The sequence below is a fragment of the Halichoerus grypus genome, chromosome 8 (assembly GCF_964656455.1).
Source record: "Halichoerus grypus chromosome 8, mHalGry1.hap1.1, whole genome shotgun sequence".
Classification (NCBI taxonomy): domain Eukaryota; kingdom Metazoa; phylum Chordata; class Mammalia; order Carnivora; family Phocidae; genus Halichoerus; species Halichoerus grypus.
In genome coordinates this window covers 6,430,629-6,452,816 of record NC_135719.1, presented here as the reverse complement: position 1 = coordinate 6,452,816, position 22,188 = coordinate 6,430,629, and the positions used below count along the sequence as shown (strand labels likewise).

The 22,188-nt window shown below is 37.7% G+C and overlaps 1 protein-coding gene across 2 annotated transcripts in view; it reads left to right on the top strand.

Moving 5' to 3' along the window:
* Positions 1-22,188, top strand: part of FANCI (FA complementation group I) — an 80,563-nt gene that overhangs the window by 39,774 nt on the left and 18,601 nt on the right. For both annotated transcript variants that reach the window (XM_078078890.1, XM_078078891.1), the window contains exons 15-24: positions 7,277-7,407; positions 7,898-7,968; positions 9,144-9,258; positions 10,325-10,447; positions 12,081-12,149; positions 18,454-18,555; positions 19,696-19,863; positions 20,064-20,185; positions 20,689-20,850; positions 21,457-21,636. In XM_078078890.1, the coding sequence (XP_077935016.1) occupies positions 7,277-7,407; positions 7,898-7,968; positions 9,144-9,258; positions 10,325-10,447; positions 12,081-12,149; positions 18,454-18,555; positions 19,696-19,863; positions 20,064-20,185; positions 20,689-20,850; positions 21,457-21,636 (1,243 nt within the window). The remainder of the gene's footprint in view (positions 1-7,276; positions 7,408-7,897; positions 7,969-9,143; positions 9,259-10,324; positions 10,448-12,080; positions 12,150-18,453; positions 18,556-19,695; positions 19,864-20,063; positions 20,186-20,688; positions 20,851-21,456; positions 21,637-22,188) is intronic.

The window sequence follows — 22,188 nt, the reverse complement described above, 5'->3', positions numbered from 1 at the left end:
GGGCTCGATCCCAGAACCCCGAGATCACAACCTGAGCCGAAGGCAGACTCTTAACTGACTGAGCCACCCAGGCACCCCCGATATGTGTTTTGCAAATATTTTCTCCTCGTCTGCGGTTTGACTTAATGTTTGTAACAGTGTTGTTTGAAGAGCAAGTATTTTTAATTTATCAGTTATCAATTTATCAGTTTCTTTTTATATTTCCTGCTCTTTGTGTCATGTGTTAAAGAATCCTTGCCTACACTGAAAATCACTAAGATTCACTAAGATTTTTTCCTGTTTTCTACTAGAAGCTTTATAGTTACAGCTTTTATACTTAGGTCTGTGATCCATTTTTGTTAAATTTTATATATGGTGTGAAGTAACCGAGTCCCCCGACCCTTTGGCTATTCAGTTGCTCCAGCACAATTTTTTAAAAAGATTGTCTTGGCATTACCATGGAATCTTGGAATTACCATGGCATCTTTGCTGAAATCAACCAACCATGTGTATGTGGGTCTATTTTAGGAATCTGTTCCAATGATCTGTTTATTGTCTTGATTAATATACCTTTATAATAAGTCTTAAAATCAAGTAGTGTAAATCTTTCAACTTTGTTCTTTTTCAAAATAGTTTTGGCTAATCTAGGTGCTTTGCATTTCCAAATAAGTTGTAGAATTAGCTTGTCAATTTTTATAAAAGACCTGCTCGGGTTTTGATTGAGATTTCCTTGAATGTATGGATCAATTTGGGAGACAATTGGCATCTTAACAATATTGAGTCTTCTAACCCATCCATGAACACAGTACATCTCTCCATTTATTTAGATCTTCTTTAATTTCTTTTAGCAATGTTTGTAGACTTCAGTATAGATCTTGCATATCTTTTGTCAGCTTTATCCCTAAGTATTTCATTTTTTTGATGCTATTGTACATGATAATTTTTAAAATTTCGATTTCTAATTGTTAATTGTTAGCATGTAGAAATGGTTGCTTTTTTATACTGATCTTATATCCTGCAACATTGCTAAACCCATTTTATTAGTTATAATTGCTTTTTGACAGTTCTTTAGGATTTTCTACATACAAATCATGTCACCTGCAAATCAAAACATTCCTGATATCAGTAATTTGCATCTTCCTTATCAGTTTGGGTTAGAGACTTGTCAGTTTTACTGATCTTTTAAAGAATGAGCTTCTGGTTTGAATTCTCTCCATTGTTTTCTGTTTGTAATTTCATTGATTTCTGCTTATTTCTTCTTTTTTTTAAAATTTGATTTATTTACTTGAGAGAGAGAGAGAGGAAAAAAAAAACACAAGTGGGGGAAGGAGCAGAGGAAGGGGGAAAGAATCTCAAGCAGACTCTGTGCTGAGCTCGGAGCCTGACACAGGGCTTGATCACATGACCCTGAGATCATGACCTGAGCTGAGACCAAGAGTTGGATGCTTAACAGACTGAGCCACCCAAACACCCTTCTGCTTCTTATTTCTTACCTTTTGCTTGCTTTGGGTTTATTTTGCTCTTGTAAGTGGTTGAAAAAAAAATCAAAAAGAATATTTCATGTCCTGTGAAAAATTTAGATTTCAGAGTTCATAAAGTACAGTATTATTGGAATATAGCCAAGCTTAATTATTTATGTGTTTTCTATCTTGCTTTTACGTTATACCAGCGGACTTGAGTAGTTGTCATTTATACGTGGCCCATAAAGCCTAAAATAGTTACTATCTGGCCCTTTATAGAAAAAGTGTGCCAACTTGTGGTCTCTTATATTTACCTGGATGTTTACATTGCTTTTTCTTCCTTCCTGATGTCCAGGTTTCCTTTTGTTTGTGTGAAGGGTTTGAACTAACATTTGTTTCATAAAAACAGGGCTGTTCAGGTTATCTAAATCTTCTAGGTAAACATTGGTAGTTTATGTCTTTCAAGGAATTTAACCATTTCATCTTGATTTATCAAATTTATTGCCATAAAGTCGTCAGATTCCTTTTAATGACTCTAGGTTCTATATCGATGTACCCATTCTTATTCCTGAGAGCCATGATGTGCATCTTCTTTTTTCTTATCACTGAAGCACAAGATTTATCGATTTTATTAATCTTAAAAAACCAGCTTTTGGTTTCACTGAATTTATGTTTTTGTTTTTAGTTTCATTTATTTCTGCTCTTTTTTGTTTCCTTTCTACTGCTTGCTTTGGGTTTAATCTGTGCTTTTTTTGGTTAGAAGCTTAGGCCATTAATTTGAGACTTTTTTTTTTAATACAAGCATTAAACTATAAATTTCCATCAAAGATTGCCTTACCTACATCCCATAAATTTTGTTTTTAATTTTCATTCAGGTCCAAATACTTTCTAATTTCCCTTGTGATTTGTTCTTTGACCTATGTGTTATTTAGAAGTATGTTGTTCAGCTTTTGAATATTTGGAGATTTTCCAGCTATTTTTCTGTTGTTGATTTCTAATTTGTTATAAAACATACTGTCTATGACATGAGTGTTTTTTTTAAGCTTATTTGTTTATTTAAGTAATCTCTACCCCCAGCACGGAGTCCAAACTCAAAACCCTAAGATTAAGAGTCACATGCTCTTGTGATGGAGTCAGCCAGGCGCTCCTATGACATGAATTTTTAAAAATTCATTGAGACTTGTTTCATTCTCAGAATATGGTCTATTTTGAAAAATGTTCTGTGTGCTTTCGTGAAAAGAATAGGTGCAGTTTTCCATAACTCAAATTAGATGATTGAAGTCTTCTGTATCCTTACAGATTTTCTGTCTACTTTTTAAGAGAGGAGTGTTGAGATCTATGACTTTGTAATTATAGATGTGTCTGCTTCTTCTAGTTCTATCAGTTCTTGCTTTATGTATCTTAAAACTTTGTTAATAGGGACATACTCATTTAGGATTGTTATGTCCTCATGGTTAATTGACCTATTAATTGTTATGAAATGATCTTTTTTGTTTCTGGGAATATTATTTGTTCTGAAGTCTACTTTGATATTAATATAACTTCTCCAGTTTTCTTTCTTTCTTTTTTAAGATTTATTTATTTTAGAGAGAGCTTTGAATGGGAGGGGCAGAGGGACAGGGAAAGAGAATCTTAAGCAGGCTCTGCGCTGAGTGCAGAGCTCAATGTAGGGCTCCGTCTCACAACCCTGAGATCACGACCTGAGCCAAAATCAAGAGTCAGATGCTTAACCCACTGTACCACCCAGGCACCCCTCTCCAGTTTTCTTTTGGTCAGTGTTAGTGTGGTATATTTTTTTCATCTTTTTAGTTTTAACTTATTTATATCTTTATAGTTAACATGGGTTTCTTGTAGAAAACATACAATTATGTCTTTTTTAATCTTTTTTGATCATCTTGTAATTTAAATTGGGGCATGCTGTTTACATTTAATGTGATTTAAAAAATGTGATTATTGTCTGGCTCTTTGTTTTCTATTTTGTCCATCTGTACTTGGTTCCCTTTTTTCTCCTTTTCTGCCTTCATTTGGGTTGAATTTTTTCTTAATTCCATTTTATCTTGCTAATTTGATTACTTCTACCTCTATTTTATTTTCTTTCGGGTTGCTTTAGCGTTTATGGTACATCTTTAACTTACTATAGTTTACCTTTAAGTAGTGGTGTACCTCAACAGTATACATCCATTTCTTACCTCTGTTCTTATGATTTGTGCTATTCTCATACATTTTACTTCTCTATTTATTGAATTATGTCTACATGGTTATGTTTGCTTTAAACAGTCAATTGTTTTTCAAGAATTTTTTAAAATAAGAAAATGTCTTTTATTTTTACCCATGCATTTACTATCTCTGGTGCTTTTTCCTTTGTGTAGATCTAGATTTCTTTCCTTTCTTTTTCTTTCTTTCTTTCTTTCTTTCTTTCTTTAAGAGTTTATTTATTTATTAGCACAAGCAGGGTGAGGGTCAGAAGGAGAAGCAGGCTCCCCGCTGAGCAGGGAGCCCGATGCAGGCCTTGATCACGAGACTCCGAGATCATGATCCAAGCTGAAGGCAGATGCTTAACCAACTGAGCGACCCAGGTGCCCCTAGATCCGGATTTTTATCCAGTATCATTTTCTGTCTGACTGCCTTTAACTTTTGATCTGCCATTGTTGGATTCTTCTGTATGTCACAAAAAGTTTTCATTTAGTGTTAGTTTTTTGGATTTTTTTGTTTTAATTTTTTTTTTTAATATTTTATTTATTTATTTGACAGAGAGGGGAACAGAAGCAGGGGGAGTGGGAGAGGGAGAGGGAGAAGCAGGCTTTCCACGGAGCAGGGAGCCCGATGGAGGGCTCGATCCCAGGACCCTGGGATCATGACCTGAGCCGAAGGCCAATGCCTAACGACTAAGCCACCCAGGCACCTCTAGTGTTAGTTCTTTGAAAGGTATTTTTGCTCGGTATAGAATTCCAGATTGACAGGATTTTTTTTTTTTTTAAGATTTTATTTATCTATTTGACAGCGAGACAGGGAACACAAGCAGGGGGAGTGGGAGAGGGAGAAGCAGGCTTCCCGTGGAGCAGAGAGCACGATGCGGGGCTCGATCCCAGGACTCTGGGATCATGACCTGAGCTGAAGGCAGACGTTTAATGACTGAGCCACCCAGGTGCCCCGACGGTATTTTTTTCTCTTAGTGCTCTAAAAATGTTACTTTACTGTTCTTTTGGTTTTCATCATTTCTAATAAAAAGTCAGCTTTTGTTCATACCCTTTTCCTCTCTATATAATTTTTTTATTTTCAGATTTTATCAGTGGTTTTAAGCAATTTAATTATGATGTGCTTTAGTGTAGCTTTCTCCATGTTTCTGGTGGTTGGAGTTTGTCAAGCTTCTTGGATCTGTAGGTTTATGGTTTTCATCGAGTTTGGAACGTTTTGAGATTATTTCTTCAAAAACTTTTTTCTCTCATCTCCCTCCCACTAGCACACACTTCCCCCACCCCACCCCCGCCCCACAGCAGTACGTATGTAGTAGGCTGCCTTACATTGTTACATAGCTCACAGATTTTCATTTTTAGTCTTTTTTAACTGTTTCATTTTAGATAATGTGTATTGGTATAACTTCTAGCTCCCAAATCTTTTCTTCTGCAGTGATCTTTTCCTCTGCTGTTAATCTCATCCAGTAAATTTTTCATATTTAGACATTTGTATCTTTCTGAGTATAGGACCTTTTATATTATGAGGTGTCTGCACTGTGGTTCTTGTGAATGTGAACTATTTCCTGTCCTTTGTGACCTCTGAGAATATATCTGCCTGCTCTTTGCTGGTGAGTCTTTCCTTGGCTTATGGTAGCTTCCTTACAATCATACACCTACCAGAGCACAGCTGACTTACAAAGGGGGCTTCTTGCACATCTCCAGAGCCTTCTTCCCATATAGCTCTTTCCTTTCTAGTACTCTGCCCTGTGAATTCTTGCCACCTTAGTTTTCCTGAATTCCCATCTCCATCCCTTTAAATTGGGAAAACCACTGGACTCGGAGTTTCCCCTCTCTGCTGCTGCCTTGAAACTCTCCAGGCAGTAAGATGGGACAGTCATAAGGCTCACCCTCTGTGTTTCCCTTCTCTCAGGGATCATGGTCCTGTACTACTTGTTGTCTGGTATCTGAAAATTATTATTTAGTGTAATTTGACCTTTTTCGTTATTATTGTTTAAAGTGGGAGGACAGGTCTCCTGAGAGGCTCAGTCAGTTAAGCGTCTGCCTTTGGCTCAGGTCATGATCCCAGGGTCCTGGGATCAAATCCCGCATCGGGCTCCTTGCTCAGCGGGCAGTCTGCTTCTCCCTCTGCCTGCCACTCCCCACGCTTGTGCTCACTCGCCCTCTCTGTCCCTCTGACAAATAAATAAAAATTTAAAAATAAACAAAGAAATAAACTGGGAGGATAAATCGATTCACCATTATTCCATGATGGTGGGAAGCAGAAGTCTGTTACTGCTTTTATACGTTCTCTTCCTTATAGATGTCATGCCTATTTTCATGGCTTCGGTTATTTTTGTGGACTTTGGTGGACATGGCTTCCAAATCTTTATGTCAAGACTGTCTTCTTTCCTGAGTTCAGTGCCTCCATTCCTGTTGGTTATTTCTAGTTAGGTTTTTCTTTTTCCTTTTATTTCAAATGCAATACAGTGTCCTTCAAACAAATTCCCCTTTCAATTATTTGTATTTCTATTATTTAAAGCCTGGCTTTCCAAGTTCCAGAAGCTGGAATTCCTTTTTGTCTTCTCCAACATACTTGATACCTAAGTTCTCTCTTTTTTTCTCTTACTGTTCATTTTTTCTTCATTTTGTACCCTTCTTCCCTACCCATTGCCTAGCTTGCAGTCTTACAGCCTTGCACTTAGACCATCGCCACAGCTTCCAACTGATGACCCTGCTTTCTCTTCTCTCTGCAGCAACTCAACCTGCATATGCCACCAGATAAGTATTCCTAAAATACCTCTCTGTGACTCAGAAGTCACCAATACCTTCTTTAATAAATAATTAGCTCTTTATCCTGGCCCTTAAAGTCCTTGACAATTTGATCCATCCTGCCTTTTCAACATTCACTTCACTTACTTATTTTTCTGAATCCTTCACCCTGGCTTCACAGATTTCTCACTGTTTTCTGAATTTGTCCTGTATTTACTTTATGTATTTTGTCTCCTACTTTTCCTTTTACATCTAGTAGGCCTTTCTGGTTCTTGGTGCATCTGAATGTCAGCCTTCTTTCAGAATCCAGCTTAAATTCTCTTTATTCTCCAAAAGCACACCAACTCATGATAATCTCCTCTTCCTTTGAGCTCCTCTTTAGACTCTCTCTTTAACATTTAAGGAATGTTACATTTGCTAGGAATAATAAACTGTGTTTGGGATTATTAGATATTTGGTGTTGATCTGTTATTTACCTCTTTCATTCTTTCAGAATGTGTTTTTCTTGACTCCTAACTAAATTAATATTCTTGAAGGAAGAGAGACCATGTTTTATGGTTAAGACTATACTATGTATACACATAATAAAAGTTCATTTATTGATTTACTTTAGCTTGGAAATATGAAGATGTATGCTACTTGTCAGTAAAATGGATTTCTTCCCTTCTTTTAGATTAATTTTTATGGTCTTAATACTATCACAGAACAAAGTTCGAAGTATTCTGGTTACACTGACCATAGAAAAAGTATATAGGATCAGTAGAAATTTATTTTGCAGTATACTTCGGAAAAGAAACAAAAAACTTTCTACCATTTCATTTCCCATATTTATTTTCCTTTTACTTGTTAAATCTTTATTGTTGGAGGCAACTCACTATAGATTCTGTTTTTCAGATCTGCTTTCAAATATCATCATGTATGCACCCTTAGTTCTTCAGAGTTGTTCTTCTAAAATCACAGAAGCTTTTGACTATTTATCCTTTCTGCCCCTTCAAACTGTACAAGGGCTGCTGAAGGCAGTGCAGGTAAGTCTTCTGACTCCGAAGGAATTTGACAAGACTAAGGTTGAAGTGCCTAATGGAAGTCTGATGTGATTTTTCATAAATATAAATGTCTGAGAAATTTTATATCCCTTGATTCTTAAGCATAAAGTTTTGTATTAAAAGGGCAGGGGCACTGAGCTAGACTCTGTTTCCAAGTTTACACCTTCTTCCTGTCACAATTCTCTCTCCTTTGACTCATTTTCAAGTTAGTGAAGTGATTGAAAAGCCCTTAGAAAACTGAGGACAGTAGGTTTAAAGGCATTAATGATTAGTTTCAATTTAGTATTTCAAAGGATGCTATTGTCCTTATTACTAAGTGTAATAAATATTGAAACATGTATTTAAAAACAGAACCAGATTTCCCTCTATAAGCCTAATTGTAACAGTATTGGGTAGAAATGAGCTAAGGCTAATAAATTTGGGTTGTGTTTTTGTTTTTTTTTTTCTTACCCACTTATTCTTTGTCTTTCAGCCCCTTCTCAAAGTCAGCATGTCAGTGAGAGACTCCTTGATACTTGTCCTTCGGAAAGCCATGTTTGCCAGGTATGGAGCATCCCGTGAGACCCTAGCAAGTAATGCCTTCTGACACTACTCACTGTCCTCTCTGCCATCTCCTCGTGTAGTCTGTTCACAGTGGTCATGCAGATGTCTGACCCAACAGAACAGCTTCCATCAAGCAAGGCCTCGTGCAGCTTTCCTTCTCTCATTCCGTTTTTAGATTAACCATATAAAGACAGAATTATTACAGTTTTCACCATACAGATCAGGAAACTCTGGCTCAGAGACTTTCCAAAAGTCAAACGGAGGTTGGTGGGGCTAGAATTTGAGCTTGTGATCTCAGGTACGCTGCTAACACCCCTGGAATAATCTTCAGGACAAAGTTCGGTGCCAGTTGCCAACAGTTCTGAAGAGGAAAACACCTTAATTAAAATATTCAGGAAACTTACTCTAGTGAACATCGATCGGAATTGTGGTCTGGTGGCTGTAGACCACATAAACTGTTAAGCAGTCTGAGGGCTTTTTTTGACTTAGCCAATGCGTCCTGACCTCTCTTCCTTTATTTCTTAGTCTATAAGCTAGAGATGATGAGACTACCTCCTAAAAAGTATTATGAGACCAGTAATGGGTAGAAAGCATTTGGTACTTTAAATGTGAGATGCTCAATATCACATTGGTTTTTTTTTTTATAGTGCATTCGTGGATATCCAGGGGAACAACTAGTAATTATCCCTCTTCTAGAATTGACAGTTTTTTGTTATTGCTTACCCAGAGGCATGTCTGCTAGGCCGAGGTTTATATGTTGTAGCATCTCCATGAATTAGTCTGGGCCTCAGTGAGATGAGTGTATCATTTTTCTGAATGGAGGGTTTACAAGGCACCAAGCACTAGACTCCTCTGTGAGGAAGGGAAGTAGTCCTTCAGGCATTTGGCCCGTTGGATAGCTTCTCAGTACTCCTGTTCTCATTCCCCACATAGAAGAAAGGATAGATAGTGTCAGGAGGTTGAGTAGATAGTGAAACGTCTTCTGAATTCCTCTACCACTAACTGCCAGGAACAGCTGATGCTTTATTTTGAGTATTTAAATTCATTTTATTTTGCTCTGTGCTTCATGGCTTATTCCTTCCCTGTATAGAGCTAACGACTTTTCTGACCCAGAAGCCTATTCCTGTGAACTTAGTACTGTTTGTTAACTACTTCTCTGTCTATTCCTGAGCTAGCCAGCTTGATGCCCGAAAATCTGCAGTTGCTGGCTTTTTGCTGCTCCTGAAGAACTTTAAGGTTCTGGGCAGCTTGTCGTCCTCTCAGTGCAGTCAGCCCATCGGCGTCAGCCAGGTAAGCGGTGTGCACACGGCACCATGGCGTGTATCGGTGCAGGAGCTGATGATGTGCAAGCTGTGCTTTTCTCCTCCTGTTCAGGTTGTACAAATGATCCTGAGACTGACAGTCTGAGTCTAGATGCTATTATTATCCCCATTTTTAATAGTTTATTTACTTTGCACATGAACTTTTATCAAGCCTAGTAATCTGAGAAAATAAAACTTTTCACAATTTTTTTGGTGGTCCGGACTTTGGAGCAATAAAATTGTTTTTATAACTTAAATTACGTACTATATGACTTATAAATAACAAGTTAATGTGACAATTTTATCAGGAATCCTTTATTGCTCTAGTGTAATTATACAAAACTTCTGTTTATAACATATGGCACAGATTAAATATTAGGAGCACAGGGTATCAGTTTATTGTTATCAGCATCCCCATCTTAAGTATGAGAAGACTAAGGCCCAGGAAGGTTAAATAACTTGCCCAGAGTGATACAAGCAGCAACGGGTAGAGCGGGGATTCTATGGCTCCGTATGACCTACCTCGAGGACAGGCCTGTAGTAATGATTACGAGTCTTGGTCTACAGTTGCTGGATTTATTATGTAAATCAAACAAGGGCTATTCTTTGTCTTGTCCATTTCTAAACTAAAAATTACCCACCTCTAAACCTCTCAGGATTTTGTGGAAGCAAAAAGAGCTAGATTCTGCTAGCTACTGAAGACATTTAAAGGAAGCACTTTAGGCCTTTTAAGTAAAACCAAGTATATTATGACTCCTGGATTCTAGAGGCATGAAATCATCTGTGTGCCTTCCTAAGCAGCTGACTTTGTCAAGGAAGACCTTAAGGGATGGACAAGATTTAATCTTAAAATGCTTGAAAATTGTTACTCTAAACCAGAATAAGAGTGGCACTTATCATAGCCTCGTGATGATTGTAATGTCAGCCTCAGTCCTGGGTTTTGGCATGTGAGGAAAGCTAAGTCAAAGTTTCTGACCAAGAACATAGGTTCATTTTACCTCCTTTATGAAAATTAATTTGGTAAAATACATAAAACTGGCCTCTCCTCCTTTCAGGTCCATGTGGATGTTCACAGCCGTTACAATTCTGTTGCCAACGAAACTTTTTGCCTTGAGATCATGGACAGTTTGAGGAGATGCTTAGGCCAGCAGGCTGATGTTCGACTCATGCTTTACGAGGTAAATCAGAATGGAAGGAATGTGTAGTTCACTCTTACTTGAGGCAGTTAGGATTGGTAGTTTGTGATGGTTAGCCACAATTCCAAACACCCAGAAGAAAATCAAGGTATTAAGCATAAATCACATTGTACAGTTTACACACAATAAACCTGTCGTTTAGGGAAAGCTTTGTATCGGTGTAGGAGACTTTACGAGCCAGATTCCCAGCCACCCACCAAGGGTCAGTCTCGTAAGCAGGCTTTACTGAGGATGACAGTCTCACACCTACTGTGTTGACTCTTTTCTGCAGTCATCCATGTGCAAAAAAGAATCTGCCCTTATCTAGCTCCAAATTTTAAAAATTAACTTGATATGGATCATAGACTAATCTGTTAGGATATTGGAGTTCATTTATTCATTAAAGATGTTACATCATCAGTTTGTAAAAACTCTTTTATATATTGATATTAACATTCTTGGTCATATTCATTGCAAGTGTGTGCCAGATTGCCATTTGCTTGGTGGTGGTGGCGATGATGATGATACTTTTAGACCTACAAAAATACTAATTTTTGGTTCTTTTTTTATCTTTTCCTTTAAGGTATGCTATTTTTATGTGTGAAGAGTCCATAGCCTTCCAATGAATATTCACTAATATTGTCTTCTGGTTTTTTATGATTTTGTTTTTTATGTTTAGCTGCTTAGTCCATCTGAAATTTGTCTTGCTGTAATATATAAGGAGTTAACTTTTCTCCAGGTTAACCAGTTGTCCAGATATTATTGCCTTCTTTATGTGTACTAAGTCTGTTTCTGTTTTGTATGTTATTCCTTGATTACATCTATAGATTTTTGTGCCAAGACCAAAGTATCTTTTATCATTATACATTTATAAAAAATTAGGGCTAATTTTCCTTTGTGTCTTTTCTTTAACAAATTATTTTAGGGGGTCAACTCTCATTTGCTTTTTCTCAAAGATGAACTGTACAATCTCTTTTCCTGGTTCCAAAAAGAAAGTTCTCCCCAGGATTTTAATTTAAATAGGTTGGCGGTGGGGCAGAGGGAGAGAGGATCTTAAGCAGGCTCTGTGCCCAGCACAGAGCTTGACATGGGGCTTGATCTCACGACCCTGAGATCATGACCTGAGCCAAAGTCAAGAGTCGGATGCTTAACCGACTGAGCCACCCAGGCGCCCTTTCATTTAAGTAGTTTTAAACTATGACTGGGAAATTTGGGATGGGAAGAAATACCACAGTCATTTACATTAAGGTGCTTAGGGCCAGGAGACACTTTTGAAGCACTGGAAACTAAGTGGACATAAAGTCCTAGAAGAGAAGACTTAATGAAGGATGAGAGAAAAGAATGAAGCTTGGGACATTCTTGACTGTAAAAGAGCAAAGGACTCCAAAGCCTGAAGTGACCTGTTGTTTAAAAATTGTAACAGTTGTGGTCAGTTTATTAATCCAGTTCTCAGTGATCAGAGATCTCTTTTTAGGCAAATAATCTAAACTTCCTGAATTGTTCCTCCTTCTGCAAATATGGTCTCAATCTTTTTCAAAGAATTGAGAATAGGGTAAAATAAAGTATTGTTTCAAAGTTATGATTGTTCAAATCACTAGTATATCTGTTAAAGAGCTTACTATTTGTTTCCTCTTAGGGTTTCTATGATGTCCTTCGAAGGAACTCTCAGCTGGCTAATTCAATCATGCATACTCTACTTTCACAGGTAATATATGTTTTTTATTTTATGGCTATACAGAACAGATAAGAAGGCATGAAGAGATTGACATTTTCCAAACTTTTCAAAATATAAAATAATTCCCAAATAGTACACTGGTTGGTACATTGTGAACATGTCTGGGTATGTGATGATGTCCTGATGTTTTATTTTAATTACCACTTACCTGTCCGCCCTATTGCCATCGTCTTAACAGTTATCCTCCCAGTTAATGGTGTGCACCCTAAGTCAGAAGGACATTTTAAAGAACCATTTGTATAAGGGCTATCAGCAGCTGTGTCTGTTTGTTTTACTTCTAGAAGAAAAGAGAGATCTGAAGCAAATGTAGCAAAATATGGGCATGTTAAATCTGGGTTACAGATCCATGGGTGTCTATTGGTTATTTTCTGTACTTTTCAGTTTAAAAAAATATTTTTTAAATTAAGAAATTTTTCATAGGATAATCACAAGGAGAAGAATTCAGCTGGAGAATATTTGGCATAAATAAAACCTTTTACCCTGAACATTTATTCATTAAACATTATTTGAATCTTTTTTTTAAATTGCTTTATTGAGAAATAATTTACATACTATACAATTCACCCATTTAAAGTATACAACTCATTGGTTTTTAGTATTCATAGAATTGTGCAACCATCAACACAATCAATTTTAGAACATTTCATCGCCTCAGAAAAAAGCCTCACACCCTTTAGCTACCACCCCGTAATTTTCTCATCCTTCTCCCACCCACCTAACCCTAAGCAACCACTAATCTGCTTTCTGTGTTTATAGATTTGCTTATTGTGGACATTTCATATGAATGGAATCATACAATATGTGGTCTTTTGTGACTGATGTCTTTCACTTAATGTTTTCACGGTTTATCTGTGTTGTTTCATCTATCAGTACTTCATTCCCTTTTATGGCTAAATAATATTTTATTATATGGTATTTGAATCTTTTTATATATATATATTTTTTTTTTTTTTTTTAAGATTTTATTTATTTATTTGACAGGGAGAGACAGCCAGAGAGAGAACACAAGCAGGGTAAGTGGGAGAGAGAGAAGCAGGCTTCCCACCAAGCAGGGAGCCCGATGTGGGGCTCGATCCCAGGACCCTGGGATCATGACCTGAGCCGAAGGCAGACGCTTAACGACTGAGCCACCCAGGCGCCCTGAATCTTTTTATATATTGAGAGTTTGTTGGTTTATAACCCTCACAGAGCTTCCCAGGTATAATCTGAAATCGGCCCTTATACTCAGAGGGCAGGGAGGGACCAGCAAAAGAGGCAGGCTGCTCCAGGTTGGTAGGTAGCAGCTTTAAGAAGCAAAAGGAACTTATATGTGAGGCTTGTCTTGGGCAGCAGCAAGACCAGTGCATCCCTGTGCAGTCACCTGCCACATCCATAGAAGGTTAAATAGAGGCCTTAACTGGGCTTAGTCACATATACTGTGTAGATGTTCTCAGCATCATCACCATCTCAAGGCTATGTCCTTGGAGCAGCCTCTGGGAGCAGGAAGGCAAGCAGAACCCACATTCCAAGGACAGGGGAAGGGAGGGTAAGGACCTCTGATCCCCCAGGTCCAGCTCATGGGTAAACTGGTGGTCACATCTTCTTGGTAACTTCCCTAACAGAGTTCAGGATGCAGTTATGTACTGATAATAACAACAATGCCATACTGTATTATAGAGAGGGCCAAGTGTGTATGAGGCACTATAAGGTGGGTGATCTCATTTGATCGTACAAAACCCTGTGAAATAAAAATTATCTCCATTTTAGATTCTGAAAGGTTAAGTAATTTGGCCAAGATCACATAGGTAGGAAGTGGCAGAGCTGGGATTTGAACTCAAATCTTCCTGGCTCAAGAGCCCAAGCATGAAAATCCTCACGTAAAAAGCACTAGATTAAAAACAAGGAGAGGGCGCCTGGGTGGCTCAGTTGGTTAAGCGACTGCCTTCGGCTCAGGTCATGATCCTGGAGTCCCTGGATCGAGTCCCGCATCGGGCTCCCTGCTCGGCAGGGAGTCTGCTTCTCCCTCTGACCCTCCCCCCTCTCATGTGCTTGCTCTCTTTCATTCTCTCTCTCTCAAATAAATAAATAAAAAATCTTTAAAAAAAAAAAATAAAAAAAATAAAAAAAAAATAAAAACGAGAATCTTGGGGTACCTGGGTGGCTCAGATGGTTAAGCATCTGCCTTAGGCTCAGGTTGTGATCTCCAGGTCCTGGGATCGAGCCCCATGTCAGACTCCCTGCTCAGCGGGGAGTCTGCTTCTCCCTCTCCCTCTGCCTCTCCCCCTGCTTGGGCTCATTCTCTCTCGAATGAATGAATGAATGAGTAAGTAAGTAAAATAAATAAATAAATAAAAACAAGGAGAATCTTTTCAGCAAATGATGTTAAATGATGTTGTGAAAACTGGATGTTCACATTCTGAAAATGAATTTGGATTCTTACCTTACACGGTATACAAAAATTAACCCAGTATGGATCAAAGACCAAAACATTAAGAGCTAAAATTATAAACCTCCTAAAATATAAGGGAAAGGCTTCATGACATTGGATTTGTTAATGACTTCTTGGACATTAACCAGAAGAACAGGTAACAAAAGAACACCAAAATTAAAAACTTTTGTTCAAAGAACACTATTTACAGAGTGAAAAGGCAATCCACAGAGTGGGAGAAAATACTTATAAATCATATATCCAATAAGGGATTAATATCTAGGATATACAAAGAATTCCTACAAATCAACAACAACAAAAACAAACCAATTAAAAAATGGGCAAAGGACTTGAATAGACATTCATCCAAAATATGTATATACACAAATAGCCAATAAACACATGAAAAGATGCTCAACATTACTAATTATTAGGAAAAAGCAAATCACAGCCACAGTGAGATACCACTTCATACCCATTAGGCCGTCTACCACCAAAGTGAAAAATGGTGGTGTGTATACAGAAATTGGAACCCTTGTGCATTAATGGTGGTAAGGTAAAATGGTACAGCTGCTGTGGAAAAAAGTATGGCAGTCCTTTAAGAAAAATTAAGCACAATTACCATTTGATCCAGCATTTCCCCTTTGGGTATATACCCAAAAGAAGTGAAAGCAGGGATCTTGCATTTTTAATCCAATATGACACCCCTCCTTTAGATGGGAATGTCTAGTCAATTCACATTTAACGTAATTATTGTTACAGTTGGATTTAGGTCTATTTTGCTATTTAATTGTTTTACTGACTTTTTACCTATACTTTGAATATTTTTAAATTTTTTTTAAAGATTTACTTTAGAGAGAGCACGCGCATGAGAAAGCAGGTTGGGGGAGGGGCAGGGGGAGAGCATCTTCAAGCAGACTCCCTGCTGAGCACGGAGCCCAACATGGGACTCCACCCCACAACACATGAGATCATGACCTGAGCCAAAACCAGGAGTCAGACGCTCAACCCACTGAGCTACCCAAGTGCCCCTTTTGTTGTATTTTAATTCATTTTTATTTGTTTATTTTTCCCCCCTTTTGTTGTATTTTTAATTTTGCTCTGGAGATTACAGTGTGTGTCTTTAATTTATTACTATATATTTAGGTTAATACTGACATACTTCAGTAAAATATAGGAACTTTGATCCATCCTCCTGCCTTTATGCTATTGTCATACATGTTACATCTATCTATGTTAAAATCCCAGCAAGATGGTGTTATATTTTGTTTTAAACAGTTATATGTATGTCTTCTATAGAAATTAAGAAAAAACAAAGTGTACAGACACAATCTTTTATACATACCAACTTTTTACCATTGCCAAAGCTCTTCATGTGGATTCAGGTTTACCATCTTCAGTAACTTCTGTTCAGCCTGAGGAGCTTTTGTTTAGTATTTCTGTTGTGCAGGTCTGCCAGCAGTGACTTCTCAGTTTTCATCTATATAGAGATACATCGTTTTGCCTTCATTTTTGAAGCACAGTTTCACTGGAAGTAGAATTCGTAGTTGACAGTTTCTTCTTTCGGTACTTTGAGTATATCATTCCAGTGTCTTCTGGTTTCCATTGTTTCTCAAGGAGCTGATTCCTGAGTGAACCAATTATTGTGTCTTTGGTTTCTGTATTTTCTATGTCATTTTTCTCTTATTCCTTTGAAAATTTTTCTCCTTGTCTTAGGATTTTAAGAGTTTGACTTATGTTTACATGTGATTTTTGTGTGTGTGTTTCTATTTGAGTTCATTAAGCTTCATGGGATCTATAAGTTGATGCTTTTCACCAAATTGAAGAAACGTTCACTCATTATCGCATCAAATATTTTTTCTGCCCCCTCTCCTTTCATTCTGGGACTTCAGTTGTATATATATATTGGAATGCCTGATTTTGTTCCACAGATCTTTGAGATTTGATTCATTTTTCTTCAATACTTTTTACCCTTCATATTTGATATTTTCTCATAATCTATCTTCAAGTTTACTTGTTCTTTCTACTGTCATCTCAGATCTGTTGTTTTACTCTTGAATGTGTCTTAAATATTAGCAAATGCGTTTTTGTATCTATTGAAATGACCATGTGATTTTTCTCCTTTAATGTGTTATTGTGGTGAATTGTATTATTTGATCTTCTAAACCAGCGTTGCCCTCCCAAGATAAACTCAAATTAATTACAATATATTACCTTTTTTGTACATTATTGGATTCAGCTTACTAATATTTCATTTAGAATTTTTACATATATGTTTATAAGAGAATGGCCTGTAATTTTTATTTCTCATACTGAACTTCTTGGTTTAATATGAGCTTAATGATTATTAACATGAGTTAAAATGATTGGGAAATGTTCCCTCTTTTTCCAGTTCGTATAAAATTTGAAATTAGTTATTTCTCTTCTTCCTTCTCTTCCCTTGCTTGGAAGGTATGTACTATGTTTCTTTAATCTAAACTTCAAATTTTTGGCTTTTGATTCTTCAGACCACACAAGTGGTGTGAATTCTAGCCCAAACTACATTTGGAGATTAGCTTATGGTTAGAAATTCCCAGGGGAGGCTTTTTGCCTTTTCCATACAGAAGATTTATTTTTTTTGTTTTTTGTTTTGTTTTTCCATAAGGGATATCTCCTTTTGAGAATTCCAGCTTTGTGTGAAGTTCTCCGATTCAGCCTTCACCCCATGAGGGCCCTAGGCTTTGTCTTCAGGTCCATGAGCCCTACAACTATAAGTTCTAGGCCTCCAGAATTGGCAGGTGCTGGCAGAAGAAACACCAGTTTCAGAGTTCATTTGCTCATGTAGTTGCTAGATTCAGGCTTTATGACATTTTCTAATACAATGAGATGTCTGAGGACTTCTCTTACTTTCCCATCATCTTAGCTATCTATTTAAAATTTTTAATACATCTTTTAAATTGTTTTCTACCAGGAGGGTTTCTCTAGACCCCTTGTCTACCACTTTGCTAAAAATGGAAGTTCTTTTCTCTCCCTTTCCCCCCACTTTTGTATGCCATTGCTCTGTTACAGTTCTGCTGAAGAAGCTGCATTTGAAGTTAAGATTTGAGATGTGTAGAAATTATTGGAAGGTACTATACTATTTATTAAAAGCTTTCCATTGGGCCTCAAGCCTGATCCTATATAAAACTTATAACCTGTTAACTATAGTGTACCCTTCAAACTGTAATAATCAGCTCATCAACATTCACACACTTAACAAGCATAAAAAGTTGTGATGAAAGCATAGAGCAGTGCTTCCCAACTCAGGTTAGTATGTAGACCAGTAAACTTGTGCAGACTCCAAAGGTAAAAAAGAGAAAAATAATAGCTAATGTTTCTTGAGTTACTCTAAGTAGTGGGGTTTTTTTTTTTAGCATTTTACATGTATTAGCATGTTCAGTCCTTATACAGCCTTATTTGTTTAGAGTAATAATAATCTCATCAGAGATGAGGAACCAAGGCATGGATGCCTTTACCAAAATTATTAATAGGTGGTCGTACTGGGACTTAGACTCAGCCATTCTGACTCTGGAGCCTATACTTAACTATCAAGCTATACTAAAAATGCTGATTCCTTATGCAGATTTAGGAATTGGTGTGAGAGAGTATGATGTGTTTTGGGGAGTTAGTAGAAATGGAGTAAGAAAGAATATCTCAACATGATGCCTGAAGCAAGGGTAAAGGATGTGCACGAGCCCAAGCAACACAAATTTTGCCGCGTTGTTCTTTGGACACTTGGGAAATACGTCTTAGAAGATATCAGACATTAAAGGTGCCATTAGTTTGACCAATTAAAGAAGTGAAAAGCATTCCTGAGCTGTGGTATCTTTTTTTCGTTATCATATATAGTTAAAACAGTTCTATGAGCCAGAACCTGATGTGCTGCCGCCTCTGAAATTAGAAGCCTGTATTTTGAACCAAGGAGATCAGATCTCTCTACAAGAACCACTGGTGAGTCTTTTATTCCTTCTATAACCATTATTTTTACTGTTAAGTAAAAACATCAACCCTGTTGATAGTCAGTCTTTGGGAAGAGATATCTTTCTGAAAGCACTCTTCTGGTACTCTCAATGAAACTTTACTCTTAAATCTTCCCTCCTTTTCTTTTCTGATCCATCATCACATTGGATCTGTTGGTAAGATATCTCCATGTCAGCACTTTACTAAATCAAGGCATCCATCACTCCCCCCAGGGAGCATTTTATCTCCCACTTATGGCTCTTTGACTATATAATATGCTAAAATAGGCTTTGGAATGGGGAAGAGAGGTCACCCAATAGCAGATGAACCTGCTAAGGGAACCTGCCTTATTAGTCTGAGGGGAGTATGTGATTTATGCTAAGCTAGAATTGGCATTCTTGAACCTTCAGGGGAACTAGGACAGGTTGTTTTTGTATTCTTGTGCTCTAGCCTCAGAAAGAGAGGATAAAAACTGAAACTTCACCATCCCAAGTAACTTAGAGCTCATGACAGGGGAGGGAAGTGGTCTTTAAGTTGTCAGATCCTGCCTTCATAAATGGGCCTTCTTGTGCCATGAGACAGAGATGCTCAGAGTAATAAAAAGATCCTCTCTTTATTTTTTTTTTAAGATTTTATTTATTTCTTTTTGCCAGAGAGCGAGCATACGAGGCAGCATGAGCTGAGGGAGAGGCAGACTCCCTGCTGAGCAGGGAGCCCAGTGTAGGCCTCGATCCCAGGACCCTGGATCATGACCTGAGCCCAAGGCAGACGCTTAACCGACTGAGCCACCCAGGTGCCCCGGCCCCTATCTTTAAAACAGCCTCTGGGACTCGAATCAGAATTTAACTTCACAACCTCCGTGGTGTGGCCACTAAGGCAGAAGTAGCACATTCTGATGTTGCGTTCTGAGGTGTCTGGTACTTACAAAGCCAGTTTTTGGGAAAGGTCAGGAAAGAATGCCTTCGTTGGTTCAATTAATTTTTTCCAGTTTTGCTAATTCAGGTTGACTTAATTCGTGATGCTAATGAATAACTTATTTTAGCCTTGTAGGTAAGAATTATTTGTTGATTATCAACAGCCTCATAGGTTGTCCCTTAAACACTCAAAAATGTTTACTATTGTCTTCTACAGGATCATCTGCTGTGTTGTGTCCAGCACTGTTTGGCCTGGTATAAGAGTAGAGTGATGCCCCTACAGCAGGAAGAAGAGGAGGAAGAAGAGTTCTACAAAGACTTAGAGGATATGTTGGAGTCTATTACTAGTAGAATGATTAAGAGTGAACTAGAGGACTTTGAATTGGTAATTGCTAAGTCTCAGCTGTATTGAATGATGTAGGTTTTTAATAGCTTATTAATTTTTTAAAGATTTCATTTTTAAGTAATCTCTACACCCAGTGTGGGGCTCAGACTCACAACCCTGAGATCAAGAGTCACTCGCTCTACTGATTGAGCCAGCCAGGCACCCCAATAGCTCATTAATTTTTATCTTGTGTCTTTTAGGATAAATCGGCAGATTTTTCTCAGAGCAGTGGTGTTGGCATCAAGAATAATATCTGTGCTTCTCTTGTGATGGGAATTTGTGAGGTTCTAATAGAATATAATTTCTCCATAAGTAATTTTAGGTAAGGTATTGCTATGACTCTTTGCAATTTGATGAATACTTCCATTTTGTGTTTTTTTGTTTTTTGTTTCTTAACTCTAACAGTGCACTAGGCACTGGACAGACCACAGGCCGTGACACTGTCTCTTAGGTGGACATCTAGCCTAAGACCAGACTGTGCTCTTTCTACCAGAGAACACCAAACATGTATCACAGGGGTAGCAGGCTTTCATTTATAACAAATTCCCAAACACTGAACTCAAGAGGTTCTGATTTCAATAGAGAAATTTTGTTTGGTTGGTAGTATTGGACTTTCATGCTCTGCATTGACTGGTATAAATAAGAGAGAAAAAAAATAACATAGATGGATTAGAGTGATCTGGAAGTTACTGCAAATTCATTCATTTATAATGTGTTTAAAATAGAACACCTAAAGAAACATTGTGATCTCCTTATTATTGGGTGTGAAAGTTAAACCACAATATTCTGATGCTTGTCCTTAGTGGTCTCTTTCCTTTTATACAGTAAGAACAAGTTTGAGGAGGTTCTGAACTTATTTATGTGTTACAAGAAACTCTCTGACATCCTTAACGAAAAAGCTGGTAAAGGCAAAACTAAAATGGCCAACAAAATGGATAGTTTTTGGTCCATGAAATTTGTGTCTGATCTCCTCACTGCTCTTTTCAGGTAAGTTTATAACAGAGCACTTAGAGACATCTGTGCAGTAAAGATAGTAACAGGTTCACTAGTATTATCTAGTTTGGATTCACAATTCTTAATATATATATATAATAAGTACGTCAGGAGGTTTGTAAGTTTCTTGACATGAAAGCTGGATAATCCTAGGTAGGCACTTTAAAGAACTACCTTGAATTATTAATAGAGAAAACTCAGAAACAATGGACTACTGAGGACAAGAATGGATTGCAATAAGGTATTGTAGGAAAATCTACCTAAGTAGCTTGAACACTGTAACAGATAAAAAGGGAAGAAAGAAAAACCTGAATTGAAAAAGTAGGAAAAACAGCAATAAAAAAACATAGGAAACTAAGACTGACATTTAAATCTTATCAAAGTAAAGGGATTGGGGAGGGGAGGAAAGGAGATCACACTGAGAATGAGGGCTGTAAAAGGGAGCTGAGGCAGTGATAGCGGCTGCCTGGTGGCTGTCGTTAAGGGCTTACTGGGTCCTGCTCTTCTAAACAGTCCCCAGAAAACCTAATTCCAGATCCCAGGAGCAGTAGTGGACTCTCTTCTCTTTCTCTCTCTCCCTTTCCCCCTCTGTCTCTCTAGGGACAGTACCCAAAGTCACGAAGAGAGCCTTTCTGTTCTGAGGTCCAGCAGTGAGTTCATGCGCCACGCGGTGAGTGTAGCTCTGCAGAAGGTGCAGCAGCTCAAGGAGACGGGGCGTGTGAGCGGTCCTGACGGCCAAAACCCGGAGAAGGTCTTTCAGAATCTCTGTGATGTAACTCGGTAAGTCACTCTCACCCTCAGAAACCTGTTCCCCTTGCTGTGGAGTCTCCAAGGGGGGAAGCTGGGCGTGGGGAGGGAGGCAGTTTGAAGTTGGGCATGCCTTAAGAGTAAAAGTGCACTCACTCATATTGTCCTGCTTTGATGTGGAATGTTAGGTAGATAGAAAATGTTATTCTATTACCAGGAATAAAGAGCAATATTACATAATGACTAATTCATCAGCAGGTAGACATAACAACTTTAACTGTATATGCACCTAACAACAAAGCACCAAAATACTTGAAGTAAAAATTGATAGAACTGAAGGAGAAATAAACAATTTATCCCCTCTCAGAAATCACTAGAGAACTGGTAGTTGGAATATCAGGAAGGACATAGAAGACTTGAGCCACACTTGTCATCCAGCTTAACTTAACGGGTATTTATACAATATTTAACAGTAGTTTCAGAATGCACATTTTTTTAATGTGCACATGGTGTATTCATCAAAATGGACCATATTTTGGACCATAAAACAAACTAAACACATTTTTAAAATAGAAATCAGTATGT